At 36.7% G+C, this 23,017-nt stretch overlaps 1 protein-coding gene across 1 annotated transcript in view; it reads left to right on the forward strand.

Moving 5' to 3' along the window:
• Positions 1-23,017, forward strand: part of SUCLG2 (succinate-CoA ligase GDP-forming subunit beta) — a 134,631-nt gene that overhangs the window by 45,689 nt on the left and 65,925 nt on the right. The window contains exons 3-5 of the mRNA XM_069811890.1: positions 15,417-15,516; positions 15,643-15,733; positions 21,942-22,094. Coding sequence (XP_069667991.1) covers positions 15,417-15,516; positions 15,643-15,733; positions 21,942-22,094 — 344 coding nt within the window. The remainder of the gene's footprint in view (positions 1-15,416; positions 15,517-15,642; positions 15,734-21,941; positions 22,095-23,017) is intronic.

Raw genomic sequence — 23,017 nt, forward strand, 5'->3', positions numbered from 1 at the left:
AGTTCCTGGGAGATGTTGACAGAAGACTGCCAACTCTACCTGCTCAGTCTGCGATGTCATGGAAGTGGCATGGTGGTACTTTACCACTTCATTTCTTAGACAGGAGAGCAGGAGTTCACTGTAGCTCTCTGCTGAAAGTAATCCACTCTTAATTTTCAATTTTATTTGTTGTCCTGTTTCTTCTTTCATTAGGCGAGGACAGTTGAGAGCTTTTTGAAAAGTTTATTGCATGGAGCACATATGACTAATATGGGTGGCCAAGGTCAGAGCCTCAGATGTCTTGTTCTCTCTATCAACACCTTTTCTGCACTGCTGGCTGAAGCTTTTCTCTAGAGCTGCACTGTACAGAGCTATGAAACAACCCACTCCTAGGGGAAATTACTTTATTTCACAAGATGGTTCAGATTCATCACTGATACTCTTCTCTTGCTGCCAGGTCCCTTGGCCCTCTGCAGTCTTCCTAGGTTACAAGCACTTTGACAGTGCTTTGCCCTGGGGATGGTGAACCTTTATGTTTTGTTCTGTCTTCTGGTTTGGCCTTTTGGGATACCATACAGGCTGCCTTGAAGGGTGGAGCATTTCATTTTACACAGGCCATTGTTCTGCGACATACTAGGGTTTTGTTTAAATCTGTTTGCGTTCCAATAATGTTCCCTATGCTGAAACCCCAGGATTTCAATTGTTTTTATTTCAACTTTGCTGCAGGCTGCAAGTTAGTAGGACCTAACCTCAATTTAGTTGCCACTGCTTAAAAATTCCTTTAGCAAATGCAGGCTTGGTTCTGCAAAAGTCAGCTAAGGAAATGTCAGAAAAGCAGCTTGGTGTTAGTTAATTGAAAGAAAAGACATGATTGTAGATGTTCAGTTTCAGATCAGTGGTAATAAAGTAAAAGAAAATTATTGTGCATGTTATCTGATTTAATTTCTCATGTATCCAATATGTTTGGCTTTAAAACTCTAGTCCAGAGGCGGTGCATCCGATTTACTTTGAAGAAAAATCTATTGCTATCAGAACAGCTACTTTGTAAGAAATTTGAAAAAGTCTTCCCTTGTGAAACAATAGGAATTTGTATATACAAAGAAGAAAAAAAATAGATTGTGTTAAAAAAGAAAGTTCCAAAAATAAGGAACGGTTTAGATTCATGTGGGTTTGTTTAGGACACATGCTAGAGATGTTTCGGGGGGGGGGGGGGGGAATTGGAAAATTATGACTATGGTTGATAATTACTTTTATATCCTTAATTTAAATGAAATCAATGATTGCTCTTAGAAATGTCACTTTGGGATAAATGACTCTACACCAAGACATATGATTTTAGTAGCAATGTTTAGTCAGTAATTTAGCAGGTAAAGTGCTGGTTTTTGGTATTTGTTGGAAGTTAAAACATTGATGAGGTTTATAATGTAACTAATATACGAAGAATAACCTTTATCTTCCTTCTAGTTAACATTTGGGTTTTTTAAGGTATAACCATTTTTTATTTTTACTGTGGAATTGTTTAAAGTCACTGGGATTGTATTAACAACCAAAAAGAGTGTTACTGATTCCGGCTTTGCACTGTAAGCAGACAACACAAGATTTGAATTCTTTTCCCTCTATCCCCAGCCAGATAACTCATTACAGTATGACTCTTATGAGAAGAGAAAAGTGCAAAGGTGTATATCCAGGGTGAATCACATCACAAATTCAAGTCTTAAAATTACCTTGTAGGATGCACACTTTCCCGTGGCTTTATTGGATAGGTAAAACTTGAAATATGAAACAGTTGTTTCTTTGTATAGCCTTAATCAGCTAATTAGTTACAGGCCTCTTAAGAAAAGATCTTCAGGAAATGCTTAAATCTATCCCCTGTTAATTGCTGAAAATGTGTACTTATATGGGGTTACTTAAAAAATTGTTGTCTTCTTTCAGACTTCATCTGTTTTCTCTAGCAAAACATGGTATTTTAGTTTAAATACCCAGAGAACTTTTAAAAGCAATTCTGAAAGGGAAAAATGGGCAAATGGAAGCATCTGTGAAGAGCTGGTTTGCACCCAGATAGCTGCCAAATATTTTCTACTATTGTGCGTCTGTGTTGTGTCCTAGCTTGGATTGAATCATGTAGACCATGTTGCAGACTCTTGAAAATCTAAAGCAAATACCAGCATGAAATGCCCAATGGAATACCAAGGAAAGAAAATGTAAGCAGTGGACTGTGTGAGTTGACTCACCCTCTAATGCAGATGTACCCTTCGATTGCACCAACTGATATACAGAGAGGGATATATAACTTTCCAGGAAGAACGATCACTATGCCAGGGCTCACTTCCCTGTGTCTCCAGCAATGTACCTACAAAATTAATGTTTTAAACCAGATTGTCTTTAATACAGAATTTCAGGTATTCATAGTAATAGGAAGATCCACACATCGCTCAATAACACAGAAGCTTTTTACAACAGGAACACTCCATTTCTTACACTGTGACATACTGCCTTGGTGCCTGTATGGATTTGACATTGCCTCTTCAGGACTGAGCAGTAAGATACAGCAGTAACTACGTCTGTTTGGCTTGATGCAGGTTGGTGAGATATGTTAGACCTACAGACTTGTAATATGTTGTAGAAGTGTAGATTTTGGGAAAAGATCATTACCCTGGGAAGCAGTGTTGTTGAGCATTCTGTTCTCTTTTAATAGCTAAATTTATATATATATATATAAAAAAATAAATATATTTTTATATATATATACTTCTGTGTGTACATATATATATTATTTTGTAATATGTATCTTAATAGTGAGACCTGTGAAGTTCTTGGGTATGTAGCCTTCTTGCTAAGTGCTTTTAGGGTCTATTAGCACGAACTGAGGTTACAGACCTGACACTAATTGAATATTTCTTTATTTATTTATGCAAACAGCGGTCAAATTGAGCTCTTTTTTAATAAAAAACCACAAGAGCAATGTTTCCCCCTCTTTTGCCCCTTCACTCAGTGTAATTTTTATATTCTGTAATTTAAAGCATGCATATTCCATTTTAATTTTTTAAATTAATGACATCTTTATGCTGGTGGATCTGCATATATGTGTGTATATATAGAAGACATACATAGATGTCGGGGGGGGAAATATTTCTGTGAATATGAATTTAAAAGGATGTTATATTTTCTTCTCTTTGGCTTATCTTCAGTACAGCCTCAAAGTGTCTTCCCACAAAAGATGAATTTGACAAAATCACACTCTTGAGAATTGACAGAAACCATGGTATACAGTATTTTTGAATGCACAAATTCTGCAGATTTAAAGATAGGTATATTTTGAAAGGCATACAGTCCCCATGACTTTAAAATAGTCCATTCGTGCCTAAGTTTATAAGATATTTTCTTCCTAATGCTTTTTGTTTAGCAAAATCTCTTGTTAGTATTATTCCCAGGCAATGTGCAGGTAAGAATGATTTATATTATGAGTGATCATGTTGACATCAGACTGTACTAGAGGTGAATATTGCTTTCCAGGTACCCAAGGCCGGTGCATGCTCTGCACGTCTGGATTCTCGTGCCAGACAATAAAATACCTCTGCCCATCAGTTTGACTTCCAGTGGTAGGCAGTAGCAAAAGCAGTTATCCAAGGTGCTTCTAAGGAAACTTCTCCCCTCATGTCTGTTTTGTTCAAAAAAAAAAAAAAAAGTCTGATGAGGCAGGTAGCCTTGTTGTTTCTGTTTTACAATAAGAGACTTTAAGAGTTTATCTAACTTCAGGTACTCAGCGTACTGAGTGGGACTCCCGGATCTAATTGCTCTACCATCAGCACATACAGAAGGCATAATAAAGGGCAGGAAGGAAGAAGGTGGCTGTTAGAGGATCAGTTAAACCAGCAGCTTTAGTTTCATGTATTTGGAGTAGACTAGTTTCACAATTGCAGTTGCATACCTGTGTTGGATAGTGTGAATTCTTACTTGCTGAAAAATGACAAGGTCCTATAGTAAGTTGACAGGCTCCCAGATCCCAGTCCAGTCTCTGACACATAGAGGCGATTCCTCTGACTGGCAGAGCTCTGCAGATACTTATGGCTGGGTGGGACCAAACTGTTAACAAATCCATGCAGCAGGTAAAGGTGAAGAGTATCAGAATCACAACACAAATTGTGCTACACAGGTCTTCATACAAGCTGTCGTTACAAAGTTCCAGTTTCAGAAAAAAGATCTTAATGATGATCTTTGAGGCATACACTATGATTAATTGTAACATCCAGGGGCTAGCATGGACCAGAAATGTGTGAATGGGGAAAAGGCTGAGGAAACGTTTGGAGCTTCCTGGACATCTGCAGACATTCCAAAGCTTAATTTCCTTCACGTCATTGCAACCATATGTATTTTTGTGGGGTTTTTTTTTTAGTGCCTAAAGATTAGAAAATAACTTTTAATTGTTATTTATGAAGCACCGTATGGTGCTCTAATTTTGGCTTCTCATGGAATGAGAAAAATGAAATTAATTGGAAATCACACTCCGAAATCTATTATTAATTTAATAGAGGTAACAGCTTGTCCAGTGTCGTCATACAGAGCATGCTGTAGCTGCATATAACAAGCAACTCTTTATAAGTCCGCAAAGAAAACTGAGGCAAAGAGAGGCCAAGACAGGAGGAGAAGCTGCGTGCATTGGTACGGTGCATGGTCATGAATGGTTCAGCTAAAAAGCTACTGGTTAAAATCAGGGATACAACATGTATTTTGACAACTGCTCTACAGTGTGGTCTAAACCATTAACATTTAGAGGCTCATCTCAAGGGATAAAAGGCTTTTGTCCAATTTTTTACTTTGTTCTTCCTTCATAGTGCTAAGCAAGTAGAACTTGTTTGGGGTCCACCCAACTAAGTTGTTGCAAGCTTGTGTCTCTTTTGTGGCTTATGTTCAACGAGTAGTGGTAACAATTTAAATCTTGAGGGTTTTTTCTCTTAACATCTCCTAATATGCCATAAGTTTTCAGAGCTGAATCTGTGAAGTTTGCATTATCTTGCTTCCACCAGTCAAAACTGAAGACCTTTAATACTATGGTGTTAAAAAGAAGAAATCGCCAAGATGAAAGACTGTAAAAATCACCAAGATATGAAAAACACAGTGGGACTTTTTTTTTCTCTTATCTGGAACAGTCCCTAAATTGCCTTTCTCCAATGTTTTTGAAAAGTGTCTGCAGATGGTGTGATATTAAGAAAAATATCACAGAACAAAAAAAATCTAGAAAAAATATCTAAAGGAAGTTATTTTTCTTATAAGGCTAATTAGTATTGGCAGAGATGCATTGTTAGGGATGCATTCTGAATGATTTTATGTTGAATGTCTTGGTGTACTGCATGCACGTGAAGGAATTGTATATGTTGGTTAACTTTATGAAGCTGTAAAAAGAACATCGTTCAGATAATAAAGATTTGACACTTGATCTTCTACACAAAATTTTTTTGGCTTTGAAGCTAAATTCACCAGTGTGTCATTGATCAGTGAGATGTCCTTTTTATGGAATAATTAAGTCTGGAATATTGAATTAAAAATTAACAGATTCTTATAATGGGTCTCTTGTTAACCTTTTTCCAATATTAGATTAGTTTGGCAATTGCTTCTATTTCACATATGTGATGAGTAAATAAAAATAAGAGGAGGATGATAGTACATCCTCTCCCATGTTAGTTGTGCTTAGTGTATTACTGGTATTATCTGACATTAAGTTATAAACAGTTGTGCTTACCAGAGATGAAATTTCATCTGCCTACAATAGTTAATATTTGCCAGTTGCCAGAGGGCTGAAATATTTCTTTTGTACTGCTTAATGCAGTAGGGGTTTTTTATGAAATACAAAGCTAGATACCATGAAAACTAACATCAGTAATCCTTAGAAGGATTTTAAGCAAACTGTGCAGGAAGATATATCTAGGAATAAATATACTTATAACTCTGGTTGCAGTGTTTCTGTATTTTAAATAGATATTTCTCCATTTATTTTTGTATCCCATTGTTTCTTGTCATCTTTAAATCTTTATATGGTGAGCTTTCTCTGTCTGTTTCAAACTTGGATAACTCTGTTTTCTAGATCTCAAGCTCTAGCAGTGAATGAGCTTTTGTCTAGAAGCCTCCAATTAGTTAACCTCCACTTGACAGGAATGAAACATCAGAACCAGTTCAGGTAGTTTTCTTCTTCTTGGTTTTTCTTTTCACTCTGGGTGAAATTCATTGCTACTCCAGATGGCCAGAGCCATACCTGTTCATCACTTAAGTCCCAGTTATATCTGCAAAAGAACTTAAATGTCACATAGCTTTGTGCAAGCCTTGCCCAGCATCTCTGTTACTAGATTTTACTTCTCTGTCTGGATTTTACTCCTGCTATTAGATGTCTGTTAGAAGCCGTGCTGGAAAAAGATTGTTTCTTTAAAATAAGTTAGATTTTATTTTCATCGTGGAGTCTGATATTCTTTCCTTCTTCAAATAGAAAATACCTCAGTAAATGAGACTACATTTGAGTGGTAAATACTGTGGTCTCAAAAATGTCCTCTTTTAAGTATGTAATTCCTATCCGTAAGTAGTTCTTTTTAATGTGCAGAAGGTAAGGTGGTGGTGGGTAGACATAAATTCTTGTATGTGATCATTTTCCCATCCAGATGTTTCCCAGATAATGACCAGTCTAGCATGATTTTCTTCAGAGGCTCAATAAATTATTTCAGCAGTACAGTGAAAACTTTGTACTTAATTCCGCAGTGTAAGTTGGATAATGAATCGGACTACTGGAGGACTTTTTGATACTACTGGGCTTGATTCAGATCAAAACACTGCCAGACTTGTTATTCTTTCGCATGTTTCTAGTTTTGGTGTGGATTGATTTATTTATGGTCTGAACAACAAAATGTGTGGTATCTAATGCAGCCCTACACAATGAAACAAAAGCTAAGGGATATAAGGCAAAGAGGTAGAGCAAAACTGTTTAACGGTAACTGTCTCTGGGAGGGAATGTTAATTTTGCTAAAAATGTAAATTTTTAGCTAAGAGCTGTTCAGTATTTTCATCACTTTGGGTAAAAATGCAAACTGTAGAAGAGCTTTAGGTTTGGAGCTTCATTAAGAATTCTTCATGAAACATGTCAAAGCCCCACTCGGGGAAATATTTATGCATACACTCAAATGCCAAGCTGGCATTAGTGTATGCTTAAATTAAGTGGATAACTACCTGTTTGATGAAAGTGTCAGTATTGTGTCACTGTAAATTATCGTAAAGAGGAGAAATGACCACTGCTGATGCGATGTCGAGTACTGTGGAAGCAAGGAGGTCCCCTGAAGCTGGGTGGTGCATGCACGCGTTAAGCTCTCAGGTCAGTTTGTCCTGGTATTTACAAGGCAGTAAGAGATGATGAAACCCTTTAAAGGGCCTTAGTCCTGCCCTAGTACTGGCAAACTTGCAGAAATTGGATCTAAAGCTGCTCCATCTTCAGATGCCTTCCTTTTAGCACGTGGCCTGTTTCTTGTGCTTCTGAAGGTTGTAGATGATGTGCCCAGCCACCACTGTGTGACGTGCGCCAAATTTCTTTTAGCTTTGTCCTCCGTTTTAATGCATATTTTTTTAATGATCTTGCTGGGCATAGCAGGCCTGTATGTAAAGACTGTGTTCAGCAAAGGACTAATTATCAAGTCTGTACTTGAACGGGGTTCACCTGCCAGATATATTACATTATGAATTTGTTAACACTTCTTAAGCAATGATGGTAATGTTGCAGTTGTCTTTCCTCTCTGCATATTTACTTGCTTGTTTACCATGCGAAGTCCCTGGTTTCTTGCTTAGGTTTCTTTTGTGGTCCATGTCTGAAAATATCTTCTACTACAACAACTCTTTTATGCTTAAAAGTGAATAATGAAAAAACTAATGTATGTTCCTCAGTTTTTATATTTTCTACACTATGTACAAATTTTTCAAAATCACCTCTGCAGTTCAATAATGGATAATAGAATTAGAATCAGTCGGAGAAGACTTTTTGTCTTTTGTGCCTTACAGATAATCACAAACAATGAAATTTTGAAAGCGTTCCAGGAAAACAGGTGTGTGTATTGTTGCAGCTAGGGGCGAGAACAGTGTTTGTTCTTAATGACTGCTTGACTTCAACACTACAGATTGCATAAAGCCTGTTCTGTGAATTGCATTAAAACAAATGGTGTTATGGTATTCAATCAAGAATTTAGGACGCAGTTGAACTGCCTGAGTCTGCTAACGTTAAAATATGTTTTACTTAAAAAGAAAAAAAAAAGTTTGCAGAATATTTTGGCAAGGAAAACTTGAAATCCCTGTAAGCTTTAAAAGGTAAAGATGCAAAGAAAACTGTCAGTATATTCATTTCAGTATAACTTTTTTTTTTTTGTAGTTTAGGGGAAAAGGAAGGGTGGAAAGAAATGACTTGCTAAAAATCTGGTAAAATGTCAGATTTTTGAATGACAGTGATTTTAGAAAGCAAGTTTTGTGATGTATCTATGTATTTTATATTTATAAGGAAAACAGGTCTACTAAACCACACAATTTTGCATGCCCTAATTTCTTAGTGCATAATGGATTATCCTGAGAAGCTTCCATGGTGGTGTCAGGTAATAAGGATCACAACTAATACACAAGGAAAAGTATTCTTTGTTTGCTTTTACAGTCTCTTAAAGTGAAATCATCAGAAGAGGAGAAAAATTTGAGTAGGGCATAATTTAAAGAATATTTTGAAGTCTAAAAATTGCAAGAATGAAACTCGTGGATGTAATGACAGAAGAGCACTGTATCAATTTGCATGAATTTTTCCATTTTGTTCAGTGTTTACTGTGCAACGTGGTGCCGGATGCCAGGTTGACATTGCAGGTTACAGAAAGTGGCCTTCTCGGTTTTACCCATAAAACGGCTGTTGCCTAAGAGCTGGCAGAAAAAGCTTTTGCTCACTTGTCAGTAGACTTTAGTGCTCTTCCACCAAATGAAAAAGTTGCTCCTCTCCTGATGGAGTTTTCAAACCATGTCTCCTCTTGAGTTTGTAAGCAAATGTGACCAGTGTGACCCTGTGTCTATTACAGAGGAAATCTACATAAAAAATAATGAGAACTTAGGTTGAAAAAAAGAAACTGTTGAAGGCTGGAAAATATCAGAAATAGGATATCCTATGGAGTTTTAAACAAGCACATACAATGAACAATTTTAACATGAGAACTATTTTCTTGATACCTGCCTTAATGTGCATATTTTTCCACGCATTATAGTGGTGCTGCTGGATCTAGTGAGGCTCTGTTTGCTGTATAAGTAATTTATCAGGTTTAACTTAAATGTAGGACATGTGAATACTTGATTACTTCTACTCTGAGAAGGTTTAAGAGTGCATTATTAAGAGTGAGCTTTAGCTCAGCTGATTTTATCTAGCTTTAAAATTTTTATCACTGGTGAAGTGTGTAGTAATGGTTATGAAAGCAATTAATAACAGTAGTGACAGAATCAAGAGACTGACTAATTTATCATTATAGATTTTAATGAGGCTTATAATCTAGCAATAAATATACAATATATTCAAAAGTATGGAGTTATAAAAAGGATGATTTATTTAACTTTAATTATAAACTAGTCTGAACACCAAAGGTTGTAGAAACTAGGCATGTAAGAACATAATTCTTTTTGGTGTTACAGAGCAGAAGAATTAAAATAACAGAGGAAGGGAGTTTAATTAAAATTACAGGGGGGAATCAATTGTTTAACTTCATTCTAAAGACCTTTAAGCATACCAATAGTTTTGTAGATGTGGGAGGTATCTTCCTGTGGACAGCTTCTTTTTCCCATCTCAATCTGCTTACTTGGCAGAGCATGGGAACTGTCTCGGACGCTGCATCCCCAGAGTTCTCGGAAGACGGGGAACAGTGAAAATGGTAGCAAAACTTGCTCCTTGGGAAAAGCTGTCTCAGATTTCAGAGCAAGTTCATGCAAAGAGACCCAAATCTGAAAAGTTAGTACAGCAACTTTAAGATTCGGTGTTCAATTTGGGAATTAGGGTTTATTACCGTTTTTTATGATTGTGTTATGTTCATTATGGTCTTCCTTATAGCTTTTATTCTTCTCCCTTCTTTCTTGTGCTGAAGTAAGTATACCAGAGTGTCTCTGGACAGGAGTATTGTTAAAAAGTAATAAGCACCTGACAGGATCTTGCCTGAGCAGTATAACAGGATGGCTGAAATTTGGAAAATTACTTGTAGCCAGTCTTTCGCAAAGGGAAGTTAGAAATTCAGGTGGTAGTGGTAGCATTAAAACAAGAAAGAAGCGAGCAACAACAATAGAACAGGACAGATGAGACCACAAAAAGTAGGTTTCCTTACTGTTGGATCAGCTAGAGGTAGGTAAAAAAAAAAAAAAAACAACCCAAACTTGACCCTTTCAGGGCTTGTAAGGGAAACCCCATGTGTTGGAAGACAAGCTCTGAGCTGCAGAGATGCAGTTTGGGAGAGATTATCTAGAACCCTTACGGGACATTTGAGCATTTGCGGTTTTGCATCAGCACTGGTGAGGAAACTGAAGTAGGAATGGCATGTAAGCATTCTGGGTTTTGTTGATATCTTTATAGTACTTGTGTGATCCAAAATGAAATATAATTGCTGTCAGAAAATGTCTGTAATGTCTGCCTTGTTTTCCTCAACTCCCATGTTATGAAAGCTAAATTATAAAGCAGAGTGGGGGGGGACGGACTTGCTTTGGGAAGGAAAGCACTGAATTTACTGCTCTGTTTTAGGAAATCAGTGTCCAGCATAGGTGGTTGGGAGGTAGACTTGATCATGCAGTGGGAGTCCCAGCCAGTCCTTAGTGGAGTAATATTCTAGACAACCATGAAAAAGGTGGTGACTCAAGCTTGGCTGGCCAAAGGGAAGCTTAAAGTTGCATGTGTCCAAGCATAACAATGATTTGTGTCCCTCAGAGGACTTTCACCAGATAAACACATCATTAGATTGGCCTCTGCCTCTTCTGTAGAGGTGGAGAGTTTGGAGCTGGTTGCAGATGCACGTACCCCATCTAGCTCTTTTAGGACTTAGGCAAGGAGGACGTGCTTGTAGAATTCTGCTCATCAAGCACAGCTTAATGACTTTCGGTAAAGAAGGGTGACTAGCAAAGTTCTTGAAACTAGTTAATATCTGCCTAGCCACAGTGTGCAGGGGTCCTCCTGCGCATACTGAAGGACAAAACAGTCTCGTTAACCCCAGCTGCCTTTGTGGAAACGGCTCTCGCGTCTTTATCAACTCAGTGTTTATGCTCGCGTTTGGGTTAGTAAGGAGACAGTGCTTCTCTAAGACCTTGATTTGGCATGTCCTCAATTTGTCTTCATTGCGCTGCTCCCATGACACTGGGTTTCTTCCATCTATTTTGCAACGTGTACTAAGCTCGTTACAGGAGAGATCACTTTCCAGTGATACTTTCCTGCTGCTGCACTGCTTATGGTGCTGCCAGGGTTTGGAGTCAGCCCTTCTGCGATCAGCCTTACACTGGGGTAAAAATACACTAATGTAATACTGAATCAGGTTCTGCATTTTTGAAAGAGGTGCAGATGCTAATTAATTTTCACAGAGCCCCTGCAGACAGAGAAGGCGAGCTGCTGAAAGTCACATGGTGAGACAGAAATGCGATTAGGTTTTTGTGTGAAACCTCCTCCCTTTCAGTCCCATGCTCTAATTCTGTAGTGTAGGATGCCTTGCCAAAGTAGTCCTGAGTATTCTCTGGTAGAAAATCTTTTGCTCATAAACAGTCAAGAGTGAGGCCTGTTACCATGCAGTCTTACATTGTCTCTTCTTTACAGTAGTTTATTTTTTATAAGCTACAGCACATTTTAGTGTAATTGTTAACACGCCTAATTTGCAATCACACAGTCGTATCAATAATAATGGAAAGTTGTTCACAGGTAATAAATTAGCATACCATATAACTAGCAGAACTATGGTTCTCAGTATATTGTTTCATGATCAAGAATTCAGTAGTTAAATATACACAGCAGTGGGCTGAGAACAAGCTGTTCATTTTTGCTGCAAGCAGTACCAGTGGACCAGAGTAATCATAGCTCCCAAAAGCAGGACTGATTTTTATTGATTTTAAATAGGCTTTCATTATAGAACTGAGCCTATTACAATTGCAAGGAGTATCACTGCCATTTGTATTCACAGCGCTGACTGAAGGGAAGGAGATGTATTGTTGAATGCAGTGTAGAAGATGCTTGTCCCTTGGAGTGTTATATTCTGTCCTGCTGAAACATCTGAATTTATTTAAAAGAAAAGTACTTAAGGCTTTTTCCTATGTTTAATTTTTTAGAAATGCGGTTAGACCCAACTACAGTTGTGAAATTTTAAATTCTGAGGACTTTTCTGAGGAGTAAAGGTCTTGCTTATTTATTGGCATCTAACATAGGGACAAGCTGTATTTTGCTCCATTTTTTTAAAGGACTCTTTGGAAATGTTCATATCTCTCTTTTTTTCCTGTAGAATAATGTAAAAAAGACAAATATAAGATCCAGAGAATAAACTGTTAAGTCTGAGATATTAATGTATTCAAGTTATAATTAGTTAAGAACACATGCTGTTAGCAGAAATGCGTCATTAATCCGCATGGAGCAGTTTGCGGCTATTTGCTGCTAAATTAGTGACACTTAAAAGCAGTCTTTTTTTTGTATTGTTTTGAATGGTAAAGAAAATTTTAAATCTGTGACAAAAAATAATCTATGTACACTTAAGAAGCAGTCTGTTTTGTTATTTGGGTTTGTTTGGTTTGGGTGTTTTTATTTTCAGTTTACACAAATGCTTATCAGACAGTGGACATAAACAGAAGTTCATTGAAGCCTTAATGACCAAATGCAGTGCTGTTGAAAATGTTGCACTGTACTTTATGGTGGTGTAAAGACATGTTGCTTGTGCTAGGTTCTCTTCAAATCCAGTATTTATAACTACATAGTCCTGCTTAAACATTTTTCCAGTGTTACTACAGAAGTTTGGAAGGGTGCTAATGGAAATCAATTACAGCTTTTTTATACTGACTTTGTGCACAATTTTGTAGATTTTTTTTTTTTTTTTTTTTTTTTTTTATATTACAGCCTACAAGTGAAGGTGAATTACTTCATATATTCCAGCTAAAACCACATTTTTCTTTTGGGGTAGTCTTCCATAACATAATTTGGGAATCAGGCAGGAGATAACATAAAAACTTTGTGTGAGCATTTCTAGAAATCAGCTCTTTAAATAAAATGGTGATGCTAAGTAGTGAATCAGCTTGATAAGTACTGAATGATCAAGCCTAGTTACTGTAAAATAAGATCTGGCTAGTTTACTTCATTTTGCAGAGCTTGGGCAAATAACTGTTGAATTAAATTGCTTCCTGTTGGTTTCCCCCAGGGCAAGAAGAACCTGCTGTACTGTGCTCTGCTGAGCTGCTGTATTGATTAGTTCTTCAGGTCTAATCTTTACATGGTTATGCTTACTTTCTAGTGTGTTTGTTTATGGTTTTGATAGTTGTTTTTCTGAAGTTACTGTATTGCCTTGATAGTCCTCTGGTGGATTATAAAAATGTACACATTAATTTCTTTCTCTAACTTCATTTGTTGTAGCCAAATGGAGATAATCAGCACTTGTGTAGTGTGCTGGTTAGGAATGAGGGTAGTGATCACTCACATAATTGATATCACGTATCACTGACAATCAAAACTCACCTTGTCAGGATGGTTGGCACCTAAAACTTATCTAATTAAATGCTTGCAGCATCTATTAACAATAGCATATTAGATTCATTATCACAGCAGCTATTGTGATTTTAGAGTTTGCTTCTGCAGGTTGGAAAGTGATTTATAGTTTTAATTCATCTTAATAATTTGTGTGCTTAGGAAACACTTGATATAAAACTTTTTGTTGCATTTAAATTTCCTTGTTATCTGCCGTGCAGTGGCATGAATAATAGGGAGTCAAGAACATGAGTGTATTGGAATGCATGAAGTATTTTCAAGGAGAATGTTTTTAAGGTTCAGAATGATATATGTCAAATGTTACTGAATGGATAAACATGTGGAGGGATTTTGCCTTCAGAAGCTTGGAAATCAGGCATCCCTTAGTACAGTACCTCCAATAGCTGTGTTAAAAATGCATTTCGGTCTTAATACAGAAAACAGATTATTTATTTCATAATATTTATTCTATCCTAAGAACTGTCTTCTAGTTGCTTGAGTTTATTATACTGGAACTTTGAAATGATGCTGTCAGAGCTGGCCTGCACCAAAAATTGCCACACCTCCAAACTTGTGTTTAGTCATCTGTAATATGTTTTTATGTAATCCAAGCCTAGAAAGCCTGCGTTAGTTTGAATGACAGCATCCATATCCTCTGTGCCACATAAACAGTAAATTTGTCAATTTAACAACAAATTCTCATGTTTTCTTGCATACTTGCATAGAATATTGTGATTCAAGGTGTGACCTAATTAATCCAAAAATCACTGAAATCAGAGATTTCCACAGACTTTAGAAAAGGGTAACAATGTTAGCCTTTTCTAGGCATGCTTAGTGATATGTTAATATTAGGATCTCAGACTTTGCAAAATACCTGGCAGTAGTATGATAAATGTGCAAAGTGACAGTACTCAGTATTAATAAACATCTTACAGGCAACTGGCAGGTCTTTACGGCTCAAGAAGCTGCTATGGTCCATGGAGCTGCAGAGATCATAACTGATGTTTTTGTTTGGTTGGTTTTTTTCTTTTCCCCTTTTCCCCCTTGTTTTACTCTCTAAGGATGCTAGGATTGCTTCTGTTTGGAACGTAGGTCTTGGTGCAGTTGCTTTTGTCACTGTGTCTTGCTGCACTTTCTTGTTACTAAGATACTGTTACACTCACATTGCCAAAGATTCGAGTGATGCCTCACAAACAGATGAACATCTTTTCACAGCTACTGCCCTTGCTCTACACTTACTTGCCATTTGGAAGTAGGGATTTCTTCTTTTAGGACCACATCCATTGGTTTGCTTACATGTGTTCAGAGCAAGGAACGGAATTTATTTTCCTTGATGAGCATTTGTTTGTTGTGCGTTCCAGACAAAATATGATCTGATTCATGTTTTAAAAACCATGCCAGAGTGTAAGCTGTCAAACTGTATGCTGGTTATATGGTTTGTTGTGCAGGCCGTGTAGCATTAATAGCATGGTTTTGATCTAAATAATGACATATTTATCCAGCTAATAAGTAGTGTGTGTATATATCCTTTAACTTGAACAATTCTTTTTTGCAAGGTTGCTTTATAAAAATGCTGAATTGACTCTAGTTTTATTGCTCACTAGTTACAAACAACTTCTGATTGTTTTTAAAGACTCTAACCTGGAAATGGTTTTTAAACTTAACTAACAAGCTCGATAAGTGACACACAATAGAATAACAATGTGTTTTTCCTTTACAGAGGCAAAAGAAATTGTTCTGAAGGCACAGATTCTGGCTGGAGGGAGAGGAAAAGGTATTTTCAATAGTGGATTGAAAGGAGGAGTGCATCTAACTAAAGAGTAAGTCTTTAAAGTGGAAAAAGCATAAATAAATTGCTTCTCTTGTAATATTTAAGCTGTTTGCTTAATAGCTGTGTGACTGTTTCTTTTAATATCTTTCAATAAACTAACCTTTTTCCTTTGTAGCCCTAAGATTGTGGAACAGCTTGCTAAACAGATGATTGGGTACAATCTGTCAACAAAACAAACTCCAAAGGATGGTGTGACAGTTAAAAAGGTAAGATTTTTGCCTCTTGAAAGTTGAGAACTATGTTCAGCTGCAATTTTGCATTAATATGCTGGGGTGTATGACATAGATTTATTTTTTTCATTCCTTCTCCAATGCCTGATTGATTGCATCTAGTTGATGAAAGAAAAAAAAAGTTACTTTTTCATTCTGTGTGTGTATGTATTTTGTCTATCAATTTCAGCATACCTAGTGGTGGAAAAATAAATTCATTTCTGCTACCTCTGTTGAAGGGAATCCTTTGTCATATGTTCATCCTTTATCAAGTACATACTAAATGTTAGCATAACTGTATATATATAGCATTAATTGTACATGTTTATTGATGTTCTGCTTAGAGAAGTAATATATACATGATTACCTGTAGTAATAATATTATCCATATTTCCTTCACCCTCCGCTTTGGGCAACTGTTATTAAAGACAGTGACAGATGACTTTCATAGAATCATAGAATAGTTTGGGTTGGAAAGGACCTTTTAAAGGCCATCTAGTCCAACCCTCCTGCAACGAGCAGGGACATCTTCAACTCGATCAGGTTGCTCAGAGCCCCGTCCAACCTGACCTTGAATGTTTCCAGGGATGGGGCATCTACCACCTCTCTGGGCAACCTGGACCAGTGTTCCACCACCCTCATTGTAAAAAATTTCTTCCTTATACCTAGTCTAAATCTAACTTCTTTTAGTTTAAAACCATTACCCCTTATCCTATAGCGCCAGGCCCTACTAAAAAGTTTGCACCCATCTCTCTTATAAGCCCCCTTTAAGTATTGAAAGGTTTGCATGAGAATGATCTCTATTTAAAAAAATAAAAAAAGTCTGTAAAAGTAGATTCCTCCTAACTTGTTGCAGATACAGAGTAAAATGTGGTCATGGCAGTGGTTCAGCTCGTATGTGGTAATTCATTGACCTATGATGGTGCATACTGCAAGGTGTCAGCATAAATGTATTGCTCTTTATTGGCCTAAATAAGAGAAGCACAGATTGCCCTTCAGCAAGATTCTCCTTTACCTTAGTAAATTCTGTAAGTCAGGAAATCCTAGCAGTTGCCTATCTACTATATATATTTTTATCTCTTGCTTTGTTTTACTGAGCAAGGATCTTCATACAGGTATGTAGTCAAGAGCTACGCTGTATTTGATGCCAGGAGTTAATTTGGCATGAGCTGAAAAGAACTGCAGTTCACTTTTAATATATTGTGAACAGCTTGGTGTATTAGCATAGAAGGGGAACACCTGTCTGGGAAGATACTGTCTAATGAGAGCTGGAGGAAGGTGCTCAGGTGGTTCTTCTCTTGGGGAGCAGGAAGAGCAGATTACCATCACTCCTTGTAGTTGTTAAAAAGAAATACTAGCTATTAAAAAGAAGGAACAGTATTACTATTAGGGCATGTCTGTCAGAGATCGTGATAATACTAAGGATATAAAAAAGGATATATATTTCCCATATTAAGGCACTCTGCTTTGAAAAATTTGTATTGTAAAAGCAGCTTTCTTTTATAAATTCCTTGGTTTTATTCTTTTGCCCTAGTTGACCTACTTTGAATACATCAGTACAGGAAATTTCACTCTTTTGTCTGAGTGCAAGTCTGTTCATTCATTTACATATTCAGTTCTGAAAAAGAAACTTCTAATTCTCTTTGAAATTGATAGAAATGAGAGAAAAGTATGGGTGTTGGGGTTTTTTGAAATGGATTATTCAAAGGATTTATATTAAGATGGCTTTCGTACCATGTATAGAATAGCTATAGAAGATTTAACTTGTAACTGCTTTCCTCCCCATCCACACGTTGCTTGTATGAATAAACAATGGTCAAGAGTAAGCAGCTAGGGCATATGTGAAGTTTAAGGTGAAGTTTGCATTGCTGAACTTCAGATATTTATTTTGGTGGTACAGGAAAGTATGTAGCCTTGATAGACTGTGTATTTTTCCTTTGCTATAGGCTTACATGGAAACTTTTCAGGACACAGCTTGCAAGTATTTTAATATCGATGCATGATAAACCAGTGTGATGCTTTTCATCTGTTTTCATCTGTTGACTTCCATTCTGATTATAGAGTTGGCTTTTAAAAGCCATAGGCCAATTCATGTCTTCATTGCACACATATGTAACAAGGTAATAGTATGTTTTATATTTTTGGTGTTAAGATCTTGATTCTTGGTAGTGTATGGAAAGAGCATGCACCCTGTTTTAAATTAATTCATTACATAACACTTTGGCCAATGGTTTCCTCATTGCTAGTTAGATAGTGAAGAAAGCATGTTTAAAATTATGCATCTAGGTCATCAAAAGACCATTTCACAGAAAAATTAATGTCTTTTAAAAGCATTTATCTTTTCCAAAGTTAGCTCACTCTAGGATCTTCGAAGTAGTTAAAGGAGTTGAGGCATTCAGGTTTGTAGTATCAGGGCTACAATGTCAAACACTGAAAATTTAATCAAGGGGCGAACTACAGTAATATGATTAAAAGTATGAGTTTAGCTATGTCTAAGATGTCATTTAATGCAGTGCTTAGTGCACAGAAAATGCTGGACAGACTCTTTGAGCTTGCTAAGACCAGTGGGAAAGTTGAGAATTAATAGCTGGCATTTTTGTTCTATTTCAAGGCATATGCTTTCTCTGTATGTGTATATAAGAATATGTGTGTGTACATGTACTTAAAGAAAATTGCAGTTCAGGAAGAAAAGAAAAGGCATGTTTTTAGGTTTGTTTTTTTTGAAATTTTTGGCATTCTGGAAAGTTTGAACTCATATGCTTTAAAAAATTTAGGTAATAAATGTTTTTCAGAAGGAAAATAGTTATTAATTCAGTTTCTGTGAGGCAATCAATGAGCTAGTGTCAAGTCAGGGAGTGGAAGTCTCGTACCTTTTACATGTATTTCTAAGGAAGGAATAAGAGAAATTTTCTACAATTAGAATAATGATGGAGCAGAAAATGGTGTTTTCAGCTTGTTTTCTCAGCTTGTGCGCCTACTACAGAATTTAAAGCATGTTTGTGCTTCTTTAGATTGATGTTTCTTAAATAAATAGCAGTCTCCTCAGTTCCCTTGTAACTTGGAAGCTATTTTGTGAGTTTACATAAAATCCTCTTATGGCAGCTTGGAATTTGGAGAGCTTGGTTATCTGAGAAGACAGTCTTCTCTTATCATGACAACTTGAGAATTTGCTACCTGTGTTTTCTCTCCAAGCAATAACAAAATTAACATTTTGAATATTTGATTCAGTATAAAAGAGCTGTTATAGTTACCCTTATGAAATTATATGTATGACTTGAACTTTTAGGTAGTGATTTGTTTTTAAGAAGGAAAGCTTGAAGTTGTCAGGGAGTTTTAAAGAAAACTGATTTTTCCCCAGGACATTTTAAATATAAACCTGATGTGGTAAACCGATAATGATGCTTCACATTCTTTATCATAAGCAAACCAGACAAGATATGAGAAGAGTCAACAGTTTGTAGATTCAATTTCGCTACTCTTAACTGTTCATTAATGTGTTTGCATAAGTTTTGTCAGGTGAATGATAGGTAGACTTTAACAAATAATATTTAAAGACCTTGAACACCAGTTTCCCTGTATTTGCTCTGCATCAAACAGGGAGGATGGTGAAGGAAAGAAACTTGTTTTTCATTGGGAGAAATGAGAGATGTTGCACAGTCTGACAATTTTTACTCTGCAGTAAGCTTGCCTACTATGAAGTAGATGGACTTTCAATGGTTTTATGAATTAAGACAGAGAAGTATTTGTCAAGGTTGACATGGTTAATTAGCAATAGTGAGGAAAATCACCCGGGTCAGAAGTAACAGTTGAAAAGATACCTGATTTAATAATGTAAGTTCCACCTGCTGTGCTTGCAAATATATTCCTCAAGACTTGTTGAGTGGATTCCCATCCTAAATCTGGCCCTGTTCCTGAGCACTGCAGAAACTGTCTGAATAGCTCAGACAAGATCCAGTAGCACCAATTGGTTTTATTTGACCTATGTCTAAAGCAGTTGATTCACATTTTTCAGATACATTGATGCAGGATATGTAAGAAGGTGAAAACATGCATGCAGGTAAAAAGACTAATGGTAGCAAATCAAGGATGCTTTCCATATCTTTGCTTGTTAATTTGACAAATCTTTGTAGGTAGCTGAGCTATGTTTCTGAAGTTGGCTTTTAGCATCCTTTTATAGTAGCCTAAAGTAGGCAGATACTTTTTAAGTAGTGCGGTAGTTTTCTACATTCTTAGTTGCCTCCATCACCCTAGTTTTCTTTAGTTTGCTTTTGGACAGTCGCTTATTTGAATGATTCCTTTACATCACCCTATGTTCTATGAATAAAGCAAGGTAAAAGTAGAAGGAAACAGAATTACTATAAAGCAAATTTCTTCCAAGTCAAAAAAACCCATAAAGAAATAGCATATTTTCTTCCATTCTGAGCACAGAGGACTTTATTTAATTCCTTGTCTCTTGCTTTTTTTTCTGTTCTGTTAAGATGTACAGCCAGGCAGAAGGTACGTACATTCTTTCTTGTGTGCTCTGGAGTAGAATGTCAAAGAAGTGATGTGGGTGAAAGTATAGTGCATCTTTCTTGTTTATAGTCCTTGAACTATGAAAACCCCAGGAATACTTATTTGATGGAACACTTCTTGCCGGGTGGGCAGAGTTTTAAGACTGCAGGTGTACGTATACATGCCTTTCAGATCTAAGGAGTTTGAACTGCTGACTGGTAGAATGAATTTCACTTCATGTTTCATTCAGACTGATGATCTTCATCTACAATCATTGTTCAAAACTGTCGCTTTATAAACAGACCATGTTAGAAAGACATTGGTGCTTAATCCTTCTTAATTATATTAATCTTAGGGAAGTGATTTTCCTGATTTCTGCTACTTCCATTGAAAGGCAGGAAATAGTAGCTGTGCTAAGGAAGAATGTAGTTGATTGTCGTAAGGAGAAGCTATGCTGCTAATTAAATTGCAGAGGTGGCTGCGCAACTTGCCGGTTGAAAAGCAAAACTGTAGTGCAGAGCAGATTTACAGTCTTTGCACCTGAGTTTGTGGCACCTGTTATAAGGAACAATTAGTAGTGATCATATGCAGACTTTTTACTTCTTAAGATGAAGAACATTTGGGGGAATTTAGTATTCTTGCATCAAAACATAGTTTTGTGAGCCCTTTGCCAACTGTAAAACTACTTAATCTCTGAAATTGCTTCAATAGCTATTGTTAAACTATTACAAAAATTGACAGTTCAGATGAAGAGGAAGGTACGGTTATTGTAATACTAAAATGACTTTGACTTTGGCATGTTTTTGGCAAGAGAAAAAAATGTAACAAAGAATTTATATGGGCCATTTTCCCACCCAATTTTAATGTGAGTACTTGTAGATTCCAAAGATGTAGGACTTGAATCATCTTTGTTGTTGTGTGCTGAGGTATCTGCCAGGTACTGGTGTGGAAGGGCTCTGTAATTTATAGTAATAAATAGAAATTAATAGCTCTTTGGAGAAATAAATTATGTGTCTGGATTGTGCCGGTATCTGAAGGTCCCACATCTACTTGTGTCTCTAAACTGAAAGTAAAAAGCTGGATGGCAGAATTATCTGTAAACCCATTTCCTTAGGAAGTACTTAAGTGGGGTAGGAATTCAGTGCTGAGATTCTAAGTGCGGGATGGCTTTCTGTCAGAATGAGGGAGAGAACTTAAGCCTGAGACTTTACTGGTAAGGAACGGCACTACTGATGAGATGCATCTGAAAGCCAACATAGCCTCCCTTACATCTATGTGATTGGCAAACTGTACTCCCTTGTGACTCGAGTTGTTCTGGGGACAGTATGTTAAATTGCTTGCTGGGAATAAAAAGGTAATATGGAGGTCCCCTTTCTGGACACAGCAGCAGCAACGATTCTCTTCTTGGGAAAACCCCAGCAATTAGGTGTTCCTGGTTTATACTGCTTGGTACATGCCCCAGTGAGAGCAGCAGCATCAGAGGAGTCTTTTATTTAGGGAGAGAGGATTTCTTGGGCAAAAGATCACTGGTTTGTAATATCTTGTAAAAGCAGTGAAACAAACATTTCTTTTCAGGATAGCAGGTATCACACTGCTGCGTTTTAAGGCAATGCACAAAATGTGAGCCACAATGTTCTCCGCTTCACCAGCTAGATGGACCCGTCAGAACTGTTGCTAGTTTGGTTTTTTTCTTCCCTATATTCATTTTTAGGTGATGGTTGCAGAAGCACTGAATATTTCCAGGGAAACATACTTTGCAATTTTGATGGACAGAGCTTGCAATGGACCTGTTATGGTTGGCAGTCCACAGGGTGGCGTTGACATAGAAGAAGTTGCTGTTACTAGCCCAGAACTTATCTTTAAGGTATTAAAATAATATTTTACACTAAAAATGTTCCTTGTCAGTTATCCAAAAGAATATATCTTCCCCTCCCCCTTCCATTTTTCCTTCTTCCGTGTATGGAAAGAAGACAATAAGAACCATAAAAATTGTGTTTCACCAAATAGGGGATCAGATCTGTCATCTAGTAGATGAATGAAGCATGTTTAACATCTGTTTTTGTTAGTGTTTGTGTCTCCAGCTTGATTAGAAAAAGAGCTTAAATCTGGCTGTTATATGATATGTTAAACTTAATATCTGAAATGTTTCGTGAGTGAGTTTCACTTTCAGGAAGGTACACAGTTTTATCACAAGTGGGTCAGTGCCAACATGGTTATTGTTTCTGGGGTTGTTTTTTTCTATTTGACAGAGTTGTTAATTATTTCTTTGTACCTGGATGACTTCTGCATCTGAAATACAACTGTTATAATTGCTTTCTTAACGATGACTATATTTAAGTATTTTTTTATGTTACTGTGGCATGATAACGAGTAGAGAAGCTATTCATCTGGGAAAATAATTGATACAATCAAGTATAATTATTCAAAAAATTGTAAAAATATTTAATGTGCATTTTAAAATTACATAAACTTCACAGTGTTACTGGGCAGTGACACTCATCGCCTTGAAAATATTCCAGAAGATGTCATAAAAATTAACGGACTAAATATTCGTCAACGCCATCTGTACAGTAATTAAAAGTGAAAACTGGGTGTCACATTGTCTTGTCAGCATGCCACCCTGAAGAATTATATATTTTTTGGAAGGACTGTTTCATAGCTGGTGTGGTAATTATAACATACCCTATAGGCAGCTGCTATAGCCTCAGTCTGAAAGCTTTGGCAAACAGCCATGCTTTAATTACTAATTTGCAAATGTATACTAAGTGTTTTCCTTTTGAAGTTATA

This window comes from Haliaeetus albicilla, chromosome 24, assembly GCF_947461875.1.
Source record: "Haliaeetus albicilla chromosome 24, bHalAlb1.1, whole genome shotgun sequence".
Taxonomy (NCBI): Eukaryota; Metazoa; Chordata; class Aves; order Accipitriformes; family Accipitridae; genus Haliaeetus; species Haliaeetus albicilla.